The 20,874-nt window shown below is 38.1% G+C and overlaps 1 protein-coding gene across 1 annotated transcript in view; it reads left to right on the top strand.

Annotated features, from left to right (window-relative positions):
- HECW2 (HECT, C2 and WW domain containing E3 ubiquitin protein ligase 2) overlaps positions 1 to 15,109 on the top strand; it is a 114,315-nt gene extending 99,206 nt beyond the window's left edge. The window contains exons 21-28 of the mRNA XM_050899757.1: positions 757 to 909; positions 2,976 to 3,074; positions 4,878 to 5,007; positions 5,605 to 5,751; positions 6,408 to 6,522; positions 7,289 to 7,374; positions 8,775 to 8,887; positions 14,575 to 15,109. Coding sequence (XP_050755714.1) covers positions 757 to 909; positions 2,976 to 3,074; positions 4,878 to 5,007; positions 5,605 to 5,751; positions 6,408 to 6,522; positions 7,289 to 7,374; positions 8,775 to 8,887; positions 14,575 to 14,686 — 955 coding nt within the window. The 3' untranslated portion in view covers positions 14,687 to 15,109. The remainder of the gene's footprint in view (positions 1 to 756; positions 910 to 2,975; positions 3,075 to 4,877; positions 5,008 to 5,604; positions 5,752 to 6,407; positions 6,523 to 7,288; positions 7,375 to 8,774; positions 8,888 to 14,574) is intronic.
- The last annotated feature ends 5,765 nt before the right edge of the window (positions 15,110 to 20,874 follow it).

Genomic DNA, 20,874 nt, shown 5'->3' with positions numbered 1-20,874 from the left:
AGGAAAATCCCTAGTTTTCTGTTTTCCAACTCTACCAGAGCATTAACTTCATACTTAACTCATTTCACTGGTGACCTGCAGCATAATGTCAAAATTCAGTCTCGGTGCTTTGTCAGCAATGAGTTTGTTTATGATTCAGGAAGAAGGGGTTATTTAAATTCCTTGTTCATTAGTACTGGAATCTTGAAATAGCAAAAAAAACCCAAAGGAAATGCACTCTCCAAAAGACATTTAAATGCACTCAAGTTTGGAAGACAGACAAGAAAATTTAGACCAAGAAAGATAAATCACTGAAATAATCTCAGATTATATTGCTAGGGAAAACAGAAATATTATCCTTCAAATTGTCCTATTGTTGCAAGTCTGCAAAGACAAAATATGACTTGTTCATTTTCATTCTTAATTTGTCAGATGCAGACAGGTCTAATGTTGGCTCTTTTCATGTTTCCTCCTCCCCCCTGCCCCCAATTATTTGGTAATATTCCTGTGGCAAAGAGGCCATTACAGCTGGAGCCAAAATTTTTGATGAGAGCAGCCCGCATAGAGCACTTCATTCCAGTCCTCCAAGCCATTCCATTTCAGAATAGCCCCACGAGGACTTCACATACCTTGGCATTAAGCAATCTGCAGGATAAAGGTTCTGGTTAAAATCTTAGGAAATTTTAATTAAAATATAGCGTAAGGAATGTAGATTCAAAAAAGTGTTTCTTTGCACACAACGAACACTTTATAGTAATGTCAGGTTTCTCTTTAAAGGTTGGACTACAGTGGACCTTCAAGAGAGTTTTTTTTCCTGGTGTCTAGAGAGCTCTTCAATCCGTATTATGGTTTGTTTGAATATTCAGCGAACGATACCTATACAGTACAAATAAGTCCCATGTCTGCTTTTGTAGACAATCACCATGAGTGGTAAGAATTATTTTTCTTTTTGTTTTTTAGATATGTTTTCTGTTGTTCCCATTTGTAGACAACTGCTCATATCTGCTCAGACATATAACACAGAATCCGATCTTTTTAACTAGCAGCAAAATAATTGCGCTTCTTTAGACTTTCCTGATTTTGTTTTCTCTTGTGGTTTTAAATGATCTATTTCTCACAAGGTCAGCAAAACTATGATTTGGAACATGTACCATGGGATTGTCTCACAACACAACTCTCTGTGTTTCTTGTACATTAGTAGTCATTTCCTGAAAGCAATATTAGCCTCTTGTGGATTAAAATTGAATGAAACATTGGCTTTTTGTCAGCTAAGAAGATTAAGGGAGATTTCAAACAGGTGTTACTGTATGTGATTTGTTTGAGTCTTCCTACAGAGTACAGAGGTCTCCTCAGTGATAAAAAACCAACGTATCTATTAGAAGGAAATCTATGGAGGTATCTTAATTGGGGGCGGAGGGAAGACTGCTGATTACATAGCTCTTAAGCAAAGCCTGTACATACGCACATACTTCTAAAATAGTTATCAAGGATTTTTACATAATCCCATTTTCACAATTATAAGCCAGCTTAAATCACCCTCAGTTGATTTAAGCCATGGCATCGCCATAAGTCTGTAAAGCTGTGCTGTGAATATTAACAGAGAATTCTGTTGTGTAGGTAGTTAGATTACGGTAATAGTAGAATGACAACTGCTCATCTGTGTAGGACAGATTGTACTGAGTTCTTATTTATTGGAATCCAGTTAGGAAGAATGAATATCAGAAAGGAATCTCATTACTAGTTGTAAAAATTAATAGAAAATTAAATGGTTGGCTGCATCCAGTTCAGTTAGTTGAAGCAACCTACCTGTTGAACACCAGTACTGCAACAATAAATGGCATATGCTGTATTGGAAAAGCAGAACAGTCTGGCAAAAAGGGGAGAAAAAACCCTTATGTGCTGTGCAGCTTCTGCCAACATTTTGTATTCATCCCTGGCTTCTGTAGTGCTGAACCAGGGATCTTGGGGGTGAGAGAGGCATGACCTCCTCTCTTTCTGGGAGTGCTGGTGCCAGTGACAGCACTGGTCTTGTACAGCCTCAGGGAGAATTCAGAAAATGCAGCTGTGACAAGCAGTTATGCATGGAAGGAGAAGGCTCTGCATGTCACATCTTCTTGCAAACCCTCTGTACAGGGAGGTCTAATAAAGCCATAATCTTTCCAAGAAAAATGTTGCTGAGGATGCATAAACACAAAGTTTAAGAAACATTGTTTTATTTGAAAAAGAATGCTAGACTTAAATCTAGTTCCAGAGATGTGGAGGATTTTTCACAATGGATCTTCATTCTCATGGGAATATTTGCAAAGACCCTACTATTTCAAAGTTGCTGCCATCTGATCTCAAATCTGTCAAACTCCCTCCCTCCCCCCAACCCTCCTTACGTGCCCAACAAAATGAAGATAATAGGGGAAGAAAGAGAGAGGGGAGAGGAGGAGATCATTTAGATCCCATTGACATAGGGCTGGAGAGTACTGCGACACATAAAAAAGCTTCCAACCACTGTTTGTGAAAATATATATAGAACTCCATAATCACCAGTCAGAAGAGGGAGCAAGGAGCCACCGTAAGCAGAAAAGACAGACAGCAAGAACTGTCAGACTGGGAAAAGGTTGAAAAACCTTTGGCCTCCCAGTAACATGAAAACAAGTTAATCCTATATGGAGTGTGTAAAGAAAATAGACAGTGGCTATCATTTTGGAAGATATGCTTTTATAAAGAGGCTAGTCTGGCAGGAGTTGATTGGGTTAATATGGATTTGACATTTTTGAGAAGTTGCAACTTAGGTATTTGAGGGATTTTCCACACCCTGCAGACTTGCATTTTTTCTGTGCCTTACTGAGAATGTAAAAGAAACACAAGAAAAAAACAAAAATACCACAATTTAGACATAGCTATCTGATTTAAAAATGCTGTTTGGAAATATATGTAAGTTTTGATGACAGAGCAGTGTACAAACCACAAAGTTTCAGTATAACGATCGTAACTTTCTCTTCCAGGTTCAGGTTTAGTGGTCGAATTCTTGGTCTTGCTCTGATACATCAGTATTTGCTAGATGCCTTTTTTACACGACCCTTTTATAAAGCCCTCCTCCGAATGTGAGTAGAATTGTTCTGTCTCCTTTTTTGTTTGGTTCCTTCCCCATGGATGATGCCATTATGTGGATGCCATATGGATAAATTACAGTGTTTTATCATCAAAGAAGACAGGCCATTATTTATAATTTAATAATTTCATTTCAATCCAGGACTTCTAAAGAAGTTTACTTGTTTCCGCTTATCATTATTAGCCAGTTACCTAATAACTCTGAATGTTGTTTCTGATCAGTATGAAAACCTCGTGTTTTGTTTTAGCCATGTTATCAGCTTTCTTCTACAAAATCTTACATTTGAAGTTGTACAATGAAATGCTGTGGTTTTATTCCAGATATTAACAGAGTTCTTATTCATTTGTCTTGTAATGACTCACAGGATAGGATATGAATCACTTGTAACTTAGACTGAAAGACCCATTTCAGAGGTAGACTGATTGTTGGCAATCTCCATTTTGAGGAGCTTTACTTTGATATACTTTAGACTTCGTTTTCAGAACTACTACTCCTGTTCTGACTGAAACAATGAGAGCTGCACTTGCTCAGCATGTCTGGAATTTAAGACCTAATGAACTTAAGGTGCTTCACTTTTTGTCCTCCATTTGAAAGCTGGTTTTGAGAAGTCTGGAAGGACTTTTTTTTTGTATAAAACATCATACTTTCTAGTAGTGTGGAGTAATGCATCCATTCCTATTGCATATACATTTTAAAAGTACCTAAATGCTAACAGCATCATTTTAATAAGAATGAGGACTTAGCCCAGATGGACTTTAATACTACTATTGTGTGACTGCCAAATTAAATTAATTGTTTAACTTGGTAGTTCTCTAAACATTAAAACTAAGAATGAGTGGTGGCCACCTTTGTACGCAGCCTAATTCATGCAACTTCCTCATCTAAGGCCTGGACCTTAGCTTTCCTCAGAACTGATGAGCCATCCAGAGTACCTCTGCAGATGGGACATTGTGCCCAATCCATCAGCTTTGATGTAGGGGCTGTTACTGCAGGATGTCACTTAAACTACACTTGAGCGTCCAACTAAAAGTACAGCGCTTTCTTCTGACTTTATATGGACCCAAGAATAGAGGCAGGCAGGGAACCCTGCAGCTGAAAAGCACCTTACTTAATGAATAGCCCCAGTGTCATATTTCACAGAACAGGATTTAAGGCGTTAAGAAGAATGGCAGAAATTGCAACCATGGTGTTAAATATTATTAACAGATGACATGTTCAAAGCTTGTAGTAGTAACTGTTAAAGACAGCAAGGGGCAGTTGGCTTACAGGTTGGATTTGTAAAAGAAGGACCAGGAAAGGGGAAATATGGCAAAAGGTAAAAAGATATTTCTGTGGTAAGCAGGGTATCTGAACAGACTTCTTTGCACAACGAAGAGACAAGAGAGGTGGCAGTGTAGTCACATAAGCAAAAAGGATAGTAGTTGCTTCTTATAAAAACTTACCATTTCTTTTATAATTTTCATTTTTTGTCTCTTCAATCTATGTATTTTCATAATTCCAAAATATTCTTCACAGGAAACATGGGACAGACTCACCGTAAGCTTAAAAAGCAATGTGTCTTCAAATTAATAAATGCTGGAGTTTTGTATATTAATAAAGTTATTTTGTGTTATACAGTAACTGCTATTAGTAGGCAAATAAACAGATTTGAAGTAGTGTCTTCCTCATTCTATTGATTTTTCTCTTGGCTCCCATTCTCAGTCTGTTTTTCAGGACTGTCCTATCTGAGTTTAGTTACTGAGCACACGCTACTGCTGTCATCTGTATTTGTGTGTTTTCTTCTTGTTTATGTTAGACTCTGTGACCTGAGTGACCTGGAATATCTCGACGAGGAGTTTCACCAGAGTTTGCAGTGGATGAAAGACAATGATATACATGATATTCTAGATCTCACATTTACTGTAAATGAAGAAGTTTTTGGGCAGGTGTGCAAGCTTCTTAATTTAATTTCCTTTGTGTATTCTACTGCTAGATAAACATTTATTTGGACAGAAGAATGATTGTCATTCCATGTTGATTTGAACTTGTTTTTATAAAATTATGGTTGATGAAAACAATGTCAAAATCCAAGGAGGAATTATTATTTGTAACTGGTCAAATGTGTCTTTCTGGTTAAGGAGATTTTCTGGAGACTATCTGAAATATCAAAATTTTGGATTGCTCTGCTGGAGGTAGTTTACCTGAATGTAATTGCAGCAGAGTTAGCATTCAAAGGTATTACAACACCTTTATTACGATATTATTTAGAAGACTTCACTACTTTAGTCGCTGTAAAGATTGATTCTTCTCAGCTTATTCTTCATACTAATATGAAGATTCTTCAGACTAAATGGGATTTTAAATATGATTTTATCCAAAAAAAGATTTGTTGTATGTTCTCTTATTTCACATATTCCGGTTTGCTAAAGTCAGTCTTGGCTAGTGCTTTTGAGGAATAACTTCAGCTTAAAAATCTAAATTATTACAATTCTTTCTTTTGTCTTCATAATACTGTGTTATCACTTGGTCATTTTTTTCCTAAGATTACAGAAAGGGAACTAAAGCCAGGAGGTGCCAACATCCCAGTCACTGAAAAGAACAAGAAAGAATATATAGAAAGAATGGTGAAATGGAGAATTGAGAGAGGAGTTGTACAACAAACAGAAAGTCTAGTTCGTGGTTTCTATGAGGTAAAAAACTCCAAAATGAAATTTACTTTCTTCCTTTATCCTCCCAAAATATTTTTTCCTCATATACATTTCCCAAATAGAGAGTCCCAAAAAGCAGATACATATATAATCAGAAGTACCCTTACAGATATTGGGGGTGGGGTGGGGTGTTAAAAAAAAAAAAAAAAAAAAAAAAAATTGTTAGTCATTGACTTAAACACTATGGTTATACATCTTCTTTAAACTGGAAAATACTATTGATCACTATTTGTATGATTAGCAGTGAATGCTTGGTAAAGTGACCCATCTGTTTCTTCACTAGGCCTTTGAGGTTTTTTGTGTGCACGCCATACTCAGTGTAACATGGTAGACTGAGTATATTTCAAGGTATTTCTCTCTTACGTGTTTTAACATGGACAATTAAATTGAATGTATTGAACTTAATTTGTCCTGAAATAATTCAATATTATTTGCCAATAAAATTCTCTCCCAATGAAACTGAATGGAACTGCCGTGTAAGAAAAAGAAGCCCATTTATTTGCCTTTAAAAAGAAAAAAAACTTCTTAATTCTTTCCATTGTTACCTGATAAATGTCTTAGTAGCAGACAAGCCTTTTATGGGAGGCAAAAATCAATAAATGAAGAAATGTTGCTATGCATTTTGTTTCCTTTCACAGGTGGTTGATGCGAGGCTCGTGTCTGTATTTGATGCCAGAGAACTGGAACTGGTTATAGCTGGAACAGCAGAAATTGACTTGAGCGATTGGAGAAATAATACAGAGTATAGAGGAGGTAACCTTAATTTTGAATTGTTCACTGACAGTGTTGGGGGGCCTGGAATTACCCAGTTTCTAAAACACTAAAGAATCATCCCATGAGATACATGTTTAGTATCTTCTGAACTTCTGTGGTTAAGTTTTCATTAGGAGAAGGTAATTTGTCCATTTTAGTTTGCTTCATTGCTTCCCCGTGCAGCTCTTCCCTTACTGTTCTTGTCTGGACAGCGTAACAGAGCAGTCTTCTCCACAGAAAGTACTGCGCTCACCTGCACTCTAGGAGAGTACCACCCAGTCACTGGAGACAAATGGAAATGGTAACCGTTCTTAGTAGGATCTACTTCTTTTCCACTCTCAAAGACGACAGGAAATTAGAAGTAATCCCAGTGACTGCAGGCTGGCAGTTGAGATAATTTGAGAACAATGGAAGATTGGGGAACTACTTTGAGAGAGATGGTTGCAGCATCATTTGTAGCTTTAGATAGATAAAAAGCACAGCATTGGAATATTTCAAGAATTGGCATTCCTGTTAGTGACTGATGAATGGAAGAAATGCTTGCAAAAGAGATTTCACTCCTTTTTGTCATAGTAAATTAATTCTCTGCCTTTAAGATTTTCAAGCATTTTAGGAGTATTCTTCCCTCACCTCCTGTCTTTTGCTGCAATCGGGTAAGAAATACGGCACTATTGTGACTAGGGCCGAACTAGGAAAAACTTATTAACTATTCTCTCAACCAGTTTTGTAGCACCTAAAGGTATAAAGGCTCTTCTTGTTTTAACAGGTTATCATGACAATCACATTGTAATTCGGTGGTTCTGGGCTGCTGTGGAAAGGTTCAACAATGAACAACGACTAAGACTTTTACAGGTAAGAAGTCAGCTGATCTGTGTAGAAATAGTGTGCATCATTAAAATTAGATGCCAAACTAGTCCCATCCAGGTTTATGACATCCAAAAATGATGGTGATGCTGGCTAGTGGGAATAACCTGACAATCCTCAGAGACTAACTGTAATAATTTTAAGTGACTGAAGCTCACAGCTATTTTTATAGTTTTCTAAGTTAAAAAATACATTTAAGATAAATTATCTGATGTCAATAATCCTTTATTATTGTTTGATTAAAAGTACATTAAGACTAGTAAAGATAGAAAAGGGCAACTGTAATTGGTTATATCGTTAGGTAGAAATTTTAATAATATTTGTACAGCTTTAGGAAGGAGAAAGCTTAGATGGAAGTTAAAGTGCCTCAAATTAGAAAATAATGATGAAAACCTGAAAATCAATCCAGTTCCATTTTCACTAAGTCAGCCTGCAGAATCCAGTCATCCTGCTGATGAAGGACAAAAACTTCTCAACAGAGGAGTATTTATACATGTGGGTTTACTATTGAGTTAAATTTTTAAAATTCAGGTTACGTCCATCATATCTGTAAAGAAACAGACAAACCCCCACCCCAGATCATACCATGTTCTTGATCTATTATGAAATCCACTGGTTTTAACAATTCAGAATTTGCATCTGATCATTGAGTTACCTATATGAGTATGATGAAAGATTTTCTTTTTTTATCTGTTTAAGTACTTAAAAAAGGTCTGTAAAAAGCAGTGTGGGACATCTTATTTGATGGAGAGCCAGCGACATCTGCTTATGTGTTCCTATCACATCTGTTCGTCAAAAGTTTTATCATATCCAGATCATTAAAAATTAAGTAGCCTCTGATCTGTCCAAAACCATGTTTGATCTGTTCATGACAGGTTATAACTAAATCTGCTCAGCAGACAGCATTTCAGCAAATGTCAGTGGGCATTCTACCTAACCTTCAGAACTTAGTCCTTGTGTTATAGTATTTAATAACCATTTATAAAGATACTGAAATCCACATAGCCAAAAAGGCATAACACGAAGCCATTATCATACATTATTACTTTTTTATTAGTTCCTCTTAATACAGAATAAAGACAATAGGGAAAAACTCAGGCCTAAGTTTAAGTAACTTGATATTAATAGTGTTTTATTCTTTCAAAGAGAAACTGTTGAAGGAAATTAATCTGATAAGTTGCCTCTTCTAGAGCCCTATCTGGAAATGGTCTGTTTGCCCTTATCCTCCATTTAAAGTAGCATTTATCACTTGCGCCTCACTAATTTCCGTATTTTGCAAATGCTTTTACATAAGCATTTGGACTTCAGTGGGTATGCTGATATAAATAAATTTCTAACCCACACCATCTGTGTATCCAATATCCGTGATGTTTTGTTTGTGCTGGCAGTTTGTTACAGGCACGTCCAGCATACCTTATGAAGGATTTGCCTCTTTACGGGGGAGCAATGGTCCAAGAAGGTTCTGCGTAGAGAAGTGGGGGAAGATCACTGCTCTTCCAAGGTACAACTGTGTGTGTATTAATACTAGAGATACTTTAGAATAGCAGTTACCAGGATAACAGATAAGCTGTTGGAGAAACATAAACAAGTTTTAACTGAATATGCAAATATACTATGGCTTACATGAAAATTTCCTTCCCCGTTGTTCCAGTGTGCGATGCATCCGTTTTTCTTTGAACTCAGTTTCTCATAAGATGGACAAAGCAGTGTAACTGTGGCTGACATCCATATTGTAATGCTTTTGTCATGGAAAATTATATTAGAATGATAACTACTTCTGAAATTGATTTTGTTGTATTTGATTAAATGTGCAAGTATTTACTTACTGAACATGCAGTTCATCACTTAGGAGCAAAAATTAATATGAATTAAAATTAAATAACACTTGTGACTGTGTCGGAGTGAAAGCTAGTATCAGACTTTTTGCATTAGACACACACAGCCTTTACAGTATAGTTTAGTGATGTAATTTTTGTGCTCTGTCTGATGTCAAGAGTTAACAAATATGGAAGAGGCGAATTATGAACTGCAGAAGAGGTGTATTTTGAGGAGGGGGTCATTTGACTTAAGAGGCAGCACAGGGGCAAGAGAAGGTGAAGACTTTGAAGAGAACGAGTAGGGTCAATTGAAGTATGTGAAGAGGGTAAAGGAACTGTATGAGAGTTCAAGATACGAAAGCAGGAGTTGAGTTGTACAAGCCCTTGCAGACAAGAGGCAGCATTTAAATCGGGTAATGGCAGGTTTGGAGGAGTAGGATGAGAAGGTTAAAAAAAAAAAAAAAAAAAAAAGTTGCTTTTCTAAATTGTCCATTTTGTAAAGACAGGAAAAAGACTTGTTTTCAAAGGTCCATGGTAACAATACCAGGACTAGACTAATAACATGAGTGATGCAAGAAACATCTTCTAGCATGGGTGCTTTATTGACAAAAAACAACAGGTTCTAGTCTTTTCTATATTGTGATCAGGCTGATAGGTTTCTGGAAGACTTCCTTTCATCCAGTTCTATAATTCTGTAGCCTCTAGAATGGGTTAACAGTAGTTAGACACAGATTAGTGTGCGGGGTGTGGGTGAACTAACTCTACTTAATCAGATCTCAGCTTTAGTATGCTGCTTATAGCCTGTGGTGGTAGCTTTGGGCTGGGCCGATCCATGGAGGAAATTCAACCCTAATCCTAGCCCATTCCTCATAAACAAGATTCCTCAGGAATAACTTGCATTTAGAGTCTCTTTTTAGACACAAGGCGGCTGTCAGACACACAGAGAGTTTCTCTGACCAACAAGCCTTAGCCTTTTCCTCCAGCATAAAGTCAGAGGCAGAGATGTCTCGGGTTGGCTCCTGCCTGCAGGCTGCCATTTGAACTGTACTGAGAAAGTCAAAGACGCAGAAGTGGCCCTGTGAAATCCACAGGCACAGCAGGTGGCCTTTAAACAAAGCCACCTGTCCAGTTTACAGTACAAATGAGAGCCAGGCAACTGAGGATTAAAGATACGCAAATTCTGGAAATTGCTATTGCAAATCACATACTCTAATATCTTTTGGGAGCCTAGTAATAGCTTGTAGCCCGCTAAGTCTACTTTATAGTCTGATTATGATTGACCTATGGACTACGTTTGATTCTGTTTAAAAAGAAAAAGCTTTGATTTTTAGAAAATAATTTCTGAGTTCAAAATACGAGATTTTCTTGTGAGTTTAAGTAAGATAGAAGATTGTGGGAGTTTTTCCATATATTCTCTAATACTGGAATTCCTGGTGCTAACAAGCACAGCTTGCAGCATGGAAAAGGTCAAGACATGCCAGAACAGGATGCTCAGAATTCCCTCTGAAAAGGTTACGCAGAGCCCTGGTTGTAATAAACTGCAGAATAAAACTGCTTCCTGTAGTGCAACATGGAGAAACGTGTCCAGAATCTTTGCTACTGTAGGGTGTTCAGCAAGTGTGGGGGAAATGCCAACTCTTCACATTTAGGCAAATGTATCATGCCCTTGAAATTTAATTTATGATTCCCTTGGTTAGGAAACATTTGATTTTTGTCTCTGTGGATAGTTTTTAACGTACAAGTGTGAGAATTAAAATAAACCAACAACACACTTGTTTTGTTAAAATAAAAACAACTGTGTATGACAAACATCTACAGTTGTCATGAGCTGGCAATTCCTGGCATTCATAATACATGGGGAACCTTGATCTCATAAAAAATAAATTATCTTCCATGTTTATGCTTAAATGCCAAAGCAGAAAGCAGTATTTGCATTTTTACGTATCTAGTTCCTGCGTGCAGTGTAGCTTCAGCCTGCGTCTCACCAGCTTCAAAGACTTACTGTGCAAACACTAAGTAGTACTGGCTTGAAGGTAAGACATCGTTAACAACAACCCTGAGTAGCAGACTTCCAGGAGGTTTCCAAACAAGCCCTGCATGTGTAAACATATTGCTGGATCTGCTGAGAATGCTGCCCTAGGACTCCGTGACTCTTACTGATTCTCAGATAACTAAAGCATTTGTGTTAAGGCACCGTCACTCACTCGTAGCAGTGTTATACTTTGCAAATTGCGCTTTTGATTTCAGTGGGAGTGCTTGTGAAATTTGGTAATACTTGGTGTGAGGGTGGCAAAAGCTAGGACTCAACAATGTTTCTTCCTGTGTTTCTAAAAACTACGGCACTGCTGAAAACACCTAAGAATACCCATCCCCATCTCTTCTTCCTGATTTTGAGACACAGAAGGCAACTAATATAGTTACTTAGGTATGTGATTGTGGTCTAAGCAGCTGTGAATATAGACACAGAAGTATTCACTAGATGTTTACCTAGTTCCCACTGTTCTGACTGCTGTGTAATCAGTTCTGCTGAATCAAAATAGTGAGATTTCTGTGAGGCACATGTCAGGTTGCCTAGCTTGTATCACTCTTTTACACTAATAAGTCAGTAGCATGTAAAAGGCCCTGAAAAGATTGATTATTACAGGTTTAGCTTAACTGTTGCTATCCCTGATGGCACTTCTACTTCCTTCTTTCACACTGTGTTGTAGATTACACTAAATCAGCGGAGAGACTGTTACTCTTTCAATTCACTTACATGCTGAGAAATTAGTTCCAGGTTCATTGCTGTACATTATATATATGTGCATGTGATGATTCACATGCAAATAGTATATATGTCTGACTGCTGGATTTTAACCCTAAGTCACTCTATTTTATTACTGTAATCAAAATGAAAGGGAGATTAATTAGGAATCTAGACTTCAGGAACCAAGATGTTTTTTCATGTTGTCATAAAATGTGAATCCAGGAAGATGAACAGTTAGTGCCCACGTGGTTTGAAATATTGGAATGGGAAAATACTTTCCAGAGGAAAAAAAAACTTTCTTCTCGAAGACTTACAAAGTTGCTTGCTAGGGTTAGAAAAGCATGCATTCCCTCAGAAGACAAAGATCTTACGTTTTTGTCTTTTTTAATGACTTGGTTTTCCAAAGTAGGTGATTGCATTTTCAAAATTGCCCTCAAAATTAAGATAAAACTCAGTTCTCTTAATAAATGTAAACAACATGCCGGCTTACTATTAAACCAGTTTGTAATGAATCCCTTGCTAATTATATACTATGTCTTTTATAATTTGTGGTTTTACAGCCCACACAGCATGATCCATAGTTCTAATGAGTGGCTGTCAGCCCCGTGCAGCAGAAGCATGTGATTAGACTGTTAATTGCCTAAGACTCTTCCACGCTCTACACTGAACTCAAGGGATCACTGAGTTCCAGTTGCGCATTTGCTGCTGAGTCTAAATCAGTCTCTTTCTTCAGAAGGGAATTTTTTTTTTTTTTTTTTTTTAAGTACTCTGCAGGAAATGCAATAATTTAATCTGTATCACAGATACTACTTTGTCAGGTTTTTGGAAGGGCAAACGAGGAGTACAAAGAAAGCTTTCCTCCAGGAGCCTTAGAGGGATGGCTGGGTGGAGAAATTTTACCAGGCCCCTGGAATACAGGGTAGGGAAATGCCCTCTCTGCTATACAGCATGTCCTAGCAGTGTACTTCTAAGCGTACTGTATTTGGGGAGGGTGCAAAATTCAATGCTTTTTTAAGTGATTGCATATTTGATGTTTGGACTGTGTTTATAATAATAATAATAATAATGTGACCTTCTGTACTGTGTATACATTTCTTCAGCCTGATATTTTTATGACACTCTAAGGCTGTAACTAAGTGAGTGTTTCAGCTTCAATGAGGGTGTGTAATGGACTCTTATGTTTTTAACAAACGAGATGAACCCACTTCATGTTCCATCCCCGTAGTTGGGAGCTGAGAGCCACTTAAAATGGCAATTAATGAATTTGCTCCCATGGAAGGCAGCACTTTCTGGCTCAGAGAAAGCTCAGTACAGGTCTGTTGTAGACACTCAGATTTCTGGGAGTGGTTAGGTTAAATGAGGAGTTGCATTTGCTGCGAGGAGGGAGCTTGTTCCGTCCTTCCATTGACATTATGTTACACATTTACACTTAAGAGGGATCATACTGATGAAGGGCAGGTCACTGCAGGAAAAGTTTGTTTTTCAGATGGATTGTATTTAAATAACTGTGTGATGTGTTTTATTGCAAAAGAATAAAGTATTTATAAACAGAGACCTGCCAAAATACAAAAAGGTTTTCATCCTCTAAAATCAGTCTAAAGTGAGGCTTTGGTACAAAGCTTCAGAGCGGAAAAGATGCGTCCTCCAGCTTCTCTTTGCATCATTTCTTCCTCAAGAACCCATCGCATTAATAGTTATTCTATCTATTTCACTAGAGCAGGCTCATCCACTATAGTGTTTTAGAAAGTATTATCCTTAGCCTGCCCTGAGGTCAGGCAATGATATCCGTTATTCTACTATGAGGAGAAAGCTTTATTAACTCCCTTTTCATTCCCTGGAAGAGGTTTTGAGAGTCAGTTCCAAGTGTGTCAAAAAACTGAGGTAGATGGACTTTGGAAACTGAGAAATAAACCATGTCGTTGTCCTCTTAAGAAAGCAAGGTGGTATGCTAGAGGTACATGCATAGTTTTGTGTAATAACAAAAAGTAGTATTCTAAAGGTCATTGGCTTGCAGGGCCAGATATGTACACAGTGTAAATCAGCACAAGCAGTAACTTCCCAAGAACACGATCCATATGCCGAGGAAATGTAGAAGGAAGAGCATCTAATTTGTCTGTCCTTTACTACTGTGGGATTTTTTCCTGTATATCTAGACTATTTTTTATTATTTTATCAAATCTAATATCTTACGCATATTCAATGTACTGAAATATCTTGTTTATGATTACAAATACAGTATTCAAGTATCATCAGTACAGAAAAAAATACTACTTCTCAGAAGATACATTTAAAGTCAAGATTTCAGAACAGACTATTTGAATTGTACCACGCTATATCATTCTTTTCTTGTGCACATTTAATGGATAAAATTTATCCCACGCCTTTTGGGCCATCAGTGTGTTTCTAAAGACTTTCATAAATGCTTCTTACTGGCTTATTTTAATTAGAAGAAAGTAGATTAAACCTCACTACCTGTTCAATTGGAAAACATCATTTGACAGAACAAAGTCTTCTGAAAGAATACTATCTGCTGATCTCTATGCAAGCACATACCAGTCTGTGTTCTCTTTTGAACTTTTTAAATAATGTACTTCTTCACCTCCTCTTTTTTTTTTCCCCCCTCAGGGCTCACACTTGTTTCAATCGTCTGGACCTTCCCCCTTATCCATCATTCTCTATGTTATATGAAAAACTGTTGACAGCAGTTGAAGAGACAAGTACTTTTGGACTTGAGTGATACACAAACCACAGTGCCCAGCTCATTGGACTTTTGTGGATCTGTCTTCTCAAGGAATGAATGAACATTTGTATTGGATTTCCTAGAGGAAAATTGTTTAACGGTGCAATTCAAATAATGAGGTTCCATGAAAGAGCTTATGAAGCAATTAAAAAGCATTGTGGTAGTGGCAGAATTCTCTACAGTGAAACTAGAGTGTGCCTGATGTGCAGGGAAAACCAAGTCTTGCAATCCATGGTTTTTCAGGATGGCCAAACTTCTTAAGTTTATGTTCTGAGCAAACAAGAAACATGATCCCATGTTGTGATCAACCCGGCTACTGCAAAACTGACGTGTACCCGAAAACTGGATTTTATCAAAGTTGTTGAATAGAAAATTCAAGTCAAAATGTGAAATCATTCAGCCCCTTACCTACCCAGTAAATTATCAAAAAATCATACAATAGATTTTTTTTTTTTTTTTAATTCATGAAGGTACATTACTTTATGCCATATAATAGCATATCCAGTACTTGCTTTACCTAAGACTACGAGTGCCTGCACGGTGAGCACCATAGAGCTCAAGTTCCTGGGGCAGAAGTGAATTGGAAGGAAAGTCAGCAACAAAGGATGTAACAACAACGGCTTGCATTAAGGAGGTTTGTGGAAATGTGTTTGCCAGTGGTGTGTATGACAAAAGATGAGCTGTTATAATGAACTTAATAACTTAATAAGACTGATTTTATGCTTTATACTGCATGGAAGCTATTTTAAGAAGAAACTAGCAGTTTATCACAGCATATCAGGAAAAAAACCCTAACACAGTGACTTCTGTTTATTTTTATAGGTTCATTATATTATGTTTCTTAGAGTGTGAACAGGAAACAAACTAAAACACTATTTCTGTTTTTGTCACTTTCCATGCTTGAACAGACATTCAGCTAGTGTTTATTCTTTTAAGCACTCAAGGGAAAAAAATGCCTTTTATTTTTATAAGAGTAAAAAACTCCCAAAAATATTTTGCACTGAATGTACCAAAGTTGAAGGGACATTATGATCTGACTGATAGCAGACTGCATCACCATCAAGTATCTATAAAAACGCTTACGAACCAGGCTTTCTTCACGGTGCCATGTCTATAGATATCAGGACTGTGCACATAAGTAATAATTTTATAATACTATACGTGATATTGTAATATGCATTTATTTTAAATGCATCTGAGTCATTTTTCATGCATTGGATAACTTAATGCAGTGGAGTTTAATACAGATATTTCATATGCTCCCCGCAACTTTTTATTTGTACAGCACCATAAAACACTAGCTCATTTGGAAACCCATGGGTAACCTACTTTAAGGTGAGCCACTGGTCATAATGTCACTGTCCCATATCAGTGAACACCTACAAGATGTAAACTGTTCATAGTGTCTAAGCTTGCATTTTCACTGATAAATAGTTTTCTTATCAAATGTTATTTGAAAAGAGTTTTTACAGCATATCAAACACTGCATGGACACCAATTTCTTTATGCTTAATTTTGCTGAAATACACAAGGCTTGCTCGCATCTATTTTTGGTACCTTCCTCCAGATGGTCTTGTGGAACACTTGTGCAGCTGTGCGCCATTTCTTGTACAGCTGCTGTCACGCAGTGCATCCAGCACATTTCAAAAATCCAGGAAGTTGCACTTGGATACTGGATGACAAGAACATGAATCTAGCTTTGCGCTAGCCCTCTTGATAGCACTGAAGCACAGCAAGCCCTGTTCTGTGGGAAAAGTAGCTTTTGAAGTAACATTCTCACTTTGGAGACTCTTGAAAGGGCATCTCGGGGAGGTATCCTGCTTGTTCTTGTGGGAGTTTTTTTCCAACAGAGGTGAACATCTATGGAGATGTCGTCAGCAAAGACTGCCACGCCACCCTCCAAGTCAGAAGGCAGGTGCAGCTGTGGTGGTGGCAGCAAAGACTGAGAAAACCCTTCAGGCTTACTGAGAAAATGTTACCTGTGCAAAGGAAAACCGACTTGCAAAATCAGAGTGAAAGCATTCTTTTATTTCAGGAATAATTGAGCTTCTGCATGACATCTGGGACTCGCTTAAGTAACATAGGTTTTCTTACGCTACTTCTGGCTGGTATGAAGTAGCAAAGAAAAATCCAAACATGTCACCCTATTTTTACACATATTTATCAGTCTTTGCTAAGATTGCATGTCACAGATCGTAATGCACATCTTTTTTCAGAACATGAATGAGCAGTAGGCAAACTGACTTTTCATCAGGTCACTCCAGCATGGCTCATGTTTCATATGATCCATTCACTGAGTAACTAAAACTCTGGCACTCGGAGCAGAATGCAACTTTTGATTGGTTGAAGGACTGCAGAATTTTGATTTTACAATACTGTGTAATCTGTGGTCTAAAAAGGAGATTTCCCAGGTGGAAACTGTATCTACAAGTTTTGAACCAGAAACTCTTTGGAATGAAAAGTTTAAATATTTGGCACAAAGTAAGTTTATACTAGTCTGCCTTTTAAGTTATGCTTTTGTACAAAACTAAAACAATAAATGCATCTTGTCAATTTTTATTTAAATATATCTACTGCACACATTTGTTCTGTATTTATGCATGTAAAAATAATTGCAGTCAGCCAAGATGATCCGGTATTCTGTAAAGATGTGACAGGGTCACCAGTAGGTCACCCGTTAAAAAAAAGATAAAAAAAAAAATCCAGAATCCTTGTAGCATTAAGACCAAGAGAGACTGAGGAGAAGCCGCTGCTTCCTCCTTTGCTGCCAGCATCACCTGGGGGACTCTAAGAAAAATGCTGTTTGAAAGCAGTGAGGAGTTAGCTGCCCAGATATGGCTACCTGTGGTGCCTCAAGCACTTGGCTGGCTCTTTGTGATGATATAAGCGATGCTGCTGCTCTGAAGAGATTAGCAGGGAGGGAGTATAGGAAAGGAAGCCTGAGCTTTCTCAAATACCTACGTCTCCTGGCTACTGTTGGGAATATTCTCCCTTCGGTGTGGGAAGCCATTCCCGTTAAATGTGTCCCAAGTGAAAACCAACTTTCATGTCCTGCAGATGACTGCAGCAGGCAGCCACGGTGCTTTTCCTTATGACGTGCTGTGGCAGGCACGAGGGTCCAGATAGAGAAAGACTGAGAAGCCCTTTTGAAAGCTCTGTATCTCCTCAGAGCTTTTCCAGACTGTGCTTTGCATTTAGGGAGGGAAAAAAGCCAGTCAACCTGAAGCAGACAAAAGATTCCCTTCAGCTACAGTGTGATGACAGCTCGTACTAACTTAACCTGCAGCATGTCCATCAGACAGATTCTGGCTGGGGAGGTCCCCGCAAGAGTTAGTGAGGTGCCCATGTTTCCTGCTCTGCCGGGAAGCGGAGCCACGCGTTGCTAGCCAAAAAGCAGCTCGCAGGTCCTTGCAGCCCGCCCGGCTGGGCTGGCAGCACGGTGCCTGCAAGTGCCCTCTGTCCCCAGCACCCCAGGGCCAGGCCTGCCTCTTCCCAGGTCCCAGCATCCCAGCCAGGCAGAGGTGCGCTTTGCTCACCTGGCACTGCTAGCAGTCAGTTTAACCACAACACTCCTAAATACACCACAAAAGCTTGTAATCGATGAAGTTACGCAATGTGGCACCTACTGCAGCAAGCAGTTACCCGTTCAAAATCTGCAAGCCAGCAGCAGTTAGGGTAGCAGTGTTTTCGCCCACAGCAGGCAGGAGACAGCTGTCTGCTACCGTTGTCACACCATCAGCAGCACCTTGCAGGGTAACACAGGAAAGCTTTCTTTTGATTCAAAACAAAATCCAACTTAACACGCAATCCTGCTGACCAGAAGCAAACCTTTTCCCTCATCCCCTGCCTGCTGTTTTTCCTTGGTATTCATCAAATAATTGCCTGTTTTGCTTCTAAACATAATTTTCATTATCCTTGTAGTGAATGTACCATAAAAAGGTGTTAATATGGCTTAGAGAGTATCTAGGGTGAAATCCATCTGCGTACACAGGCCTGCTGGGCACCACATAAACTCCACATTGAAGCGGTTAACTTCGGGTCATACAGGGTATGGTGAATATATGTAATCTTCAGGGAAACTGAAAATCTAGGCAGCAGCGTGCTGGCAGGACATCAGACAAAGTTTCTGGCATGAGTTAAACTGGCAGAGCACCGGACTGTTAGTTTGCTCAGTTTAAAATTATAGGAAAGAGAAGAGTTTTGTGGTTTCTTATGTATTTTTAATCCTTTTAAGGGGGGGGGGGGGGGGGGGGCTTCCTTCTGAAGCATTCGTAATGGTATCATCTGGTTGCTAAATGTAATCTCAGCATTATTAATTGCAGATGTCTACTGAATTTCTGCAGTGGTAGCTGCAGAGGTTTATGGAGATACTTGCAAGCACACTGTCTCTGGACTGAGGGAATTCCTATTCGCAGAAGGGGAATCTGCAGCAGCTGTGTTTGAATAGTCAGTATAAGTTCATTTCCCATAGCGTAAAGCAAGTTAATTCTTTTCAGCGAAGGAAACTTACTTGTATTAAATTATACTAGTAGTTATGTTTTTCTTGCTACTGTTTTTATGTGGAGGGGTAATTTATTCCTGTTAGCACTAATGGGAATTGAGCAAAAGTTTGGTCTCCAATCGTAAGATTACAGACTTAGCTTTAACATTAACCTCACAGTATTAATACTCAACCATCACTACTGTTTCCCCTTCTCATCCTTTCCTCCCTGGGCAAGCAAATTGAACTCCAAGCAAAATTTCAGAATAATTGCTCAAACTGCCTTCCTAAACTGTTTGCATTTTGGCTCAATTATGCAGTATGAAACAGAACTACAGAAATGTTATGGGTTGACTAGCTCACCAATTGCAAGTAAAAAATCCTTTACCATTTGATTAGTGCAACCACAGCGGCTGCTGTTGGACTGGTCTAAGTTTTTGCCTAAATATTTTACAATAAAAAAGAGTTTAGGAGGTTGAATTTGAAATTGCTTGTTTGCTGGAAAAATAAATTTACACTAGGTAAATAGTAGGGGAAAAGAAGAACTTTATTGTAAAGCCAGTAAGGCTAAAAGCCTTTTTACAACCCATTTTTATTAGCAGTATGCAAAATTATAAAGCTGACCATATAAACACAGTTTTCACAGTGTGTGTTGGTTTATGTTTTGCATTTCTTTCAAATAGACCACAAGCTTCATAGTGCTTCTGTTCAGTTTCAGACTGACTAGTTTCAGCACTAGACTGCTACGATTTAGAGTGTTCGTTGCTATGAAAAGTTTTTTAATCAAACATTTCTAGTATTTTCTAAAACAATTTTACTGTAAAGAAATGTATTGTTCAGGCTGAAACTTAATTTAGGGCTCTACTTCATAGGCTTTGCTCAGAGTCATGTTATGCCATAGGTATTTTGAGGTAAACTGATGATTAATTTGAGAGTTCTATTTAATATCAGTGACATTATAACAATCTTCTGGTCACTGCTTAGAAAGGCTCCTCCTGACTGTAGGTAAAAGGATGACAGTCAAGGACTCCTCTGGAGTGGTTACAATCCATTGTAGTATCTGTAGGTATTCAAAATGCAATTAAAATATCTCCTGAGGACTATGTGAAATAATTACTACACTCATTGATTAGCCACCTTCTAAATCAATAATTGGAATTTTGAACTTGTTTCCTTTATGTACCAAATGCAGTCAGATTACATTGCAGAAGAATAATAATAAAAACTTAAATACAGATGTATTCTGACAGATCTCTCTATGGTGAATGCGAAAGGGAACCGAGCTATGCTTCTTTCAATCCTTCCTCCCTTTAAAAACCTTCTGAATAATGAAAATTGTATTTTGTTTTTCAGTTGTTTCTTTTTTAGAACTTTCAGAAACTTCTCAGCCCCTACTAGAAAAAGCCTTGTCTACTTAGAGGGCTTTTGCTAAGCACTCAGGAGGTATATTGTTCCACTAATGTAACGTAGTTTTGTGCTGACATCCATGTAATCAGCTTTTAAATGTATAGACCTACAAAACTCCATAGGACTCTGGTCTCCCTTATTTTGGGCTGCCTTCCAAAGGCGGGCTGTCCTCTCCCTTTTAATTGCACATAATCCTACAATCACCCAGAGACAGTTGCTGACCACCTACGCTGACTGTAGCTATAGTATCAGAGTAAGATTGTGGGTTTGTTTATTTTTTCATCAAGAATTAAACTGG

This window comes from Gymnogyps californianus, chromosome 7, assembly GCF_018139145.2.
Source record: "Gymnogyps californianus isolate 813 chromosome 7, ASM1813914v2, whole genome shotgun sequence".
In the NCBI taxonomy this organism is placed as follows: Eukaryota; Metazoa; Chordata; class Aves; order Accipitriformes; family Cathartidae; genus Gymnogyps; species Gymnogyps californianus.
The sequence above is the reverse complement of the archived record's forward strand: the minus strand, read 5'-3'. Positions and strand labels throughout refer to the sequence as shown.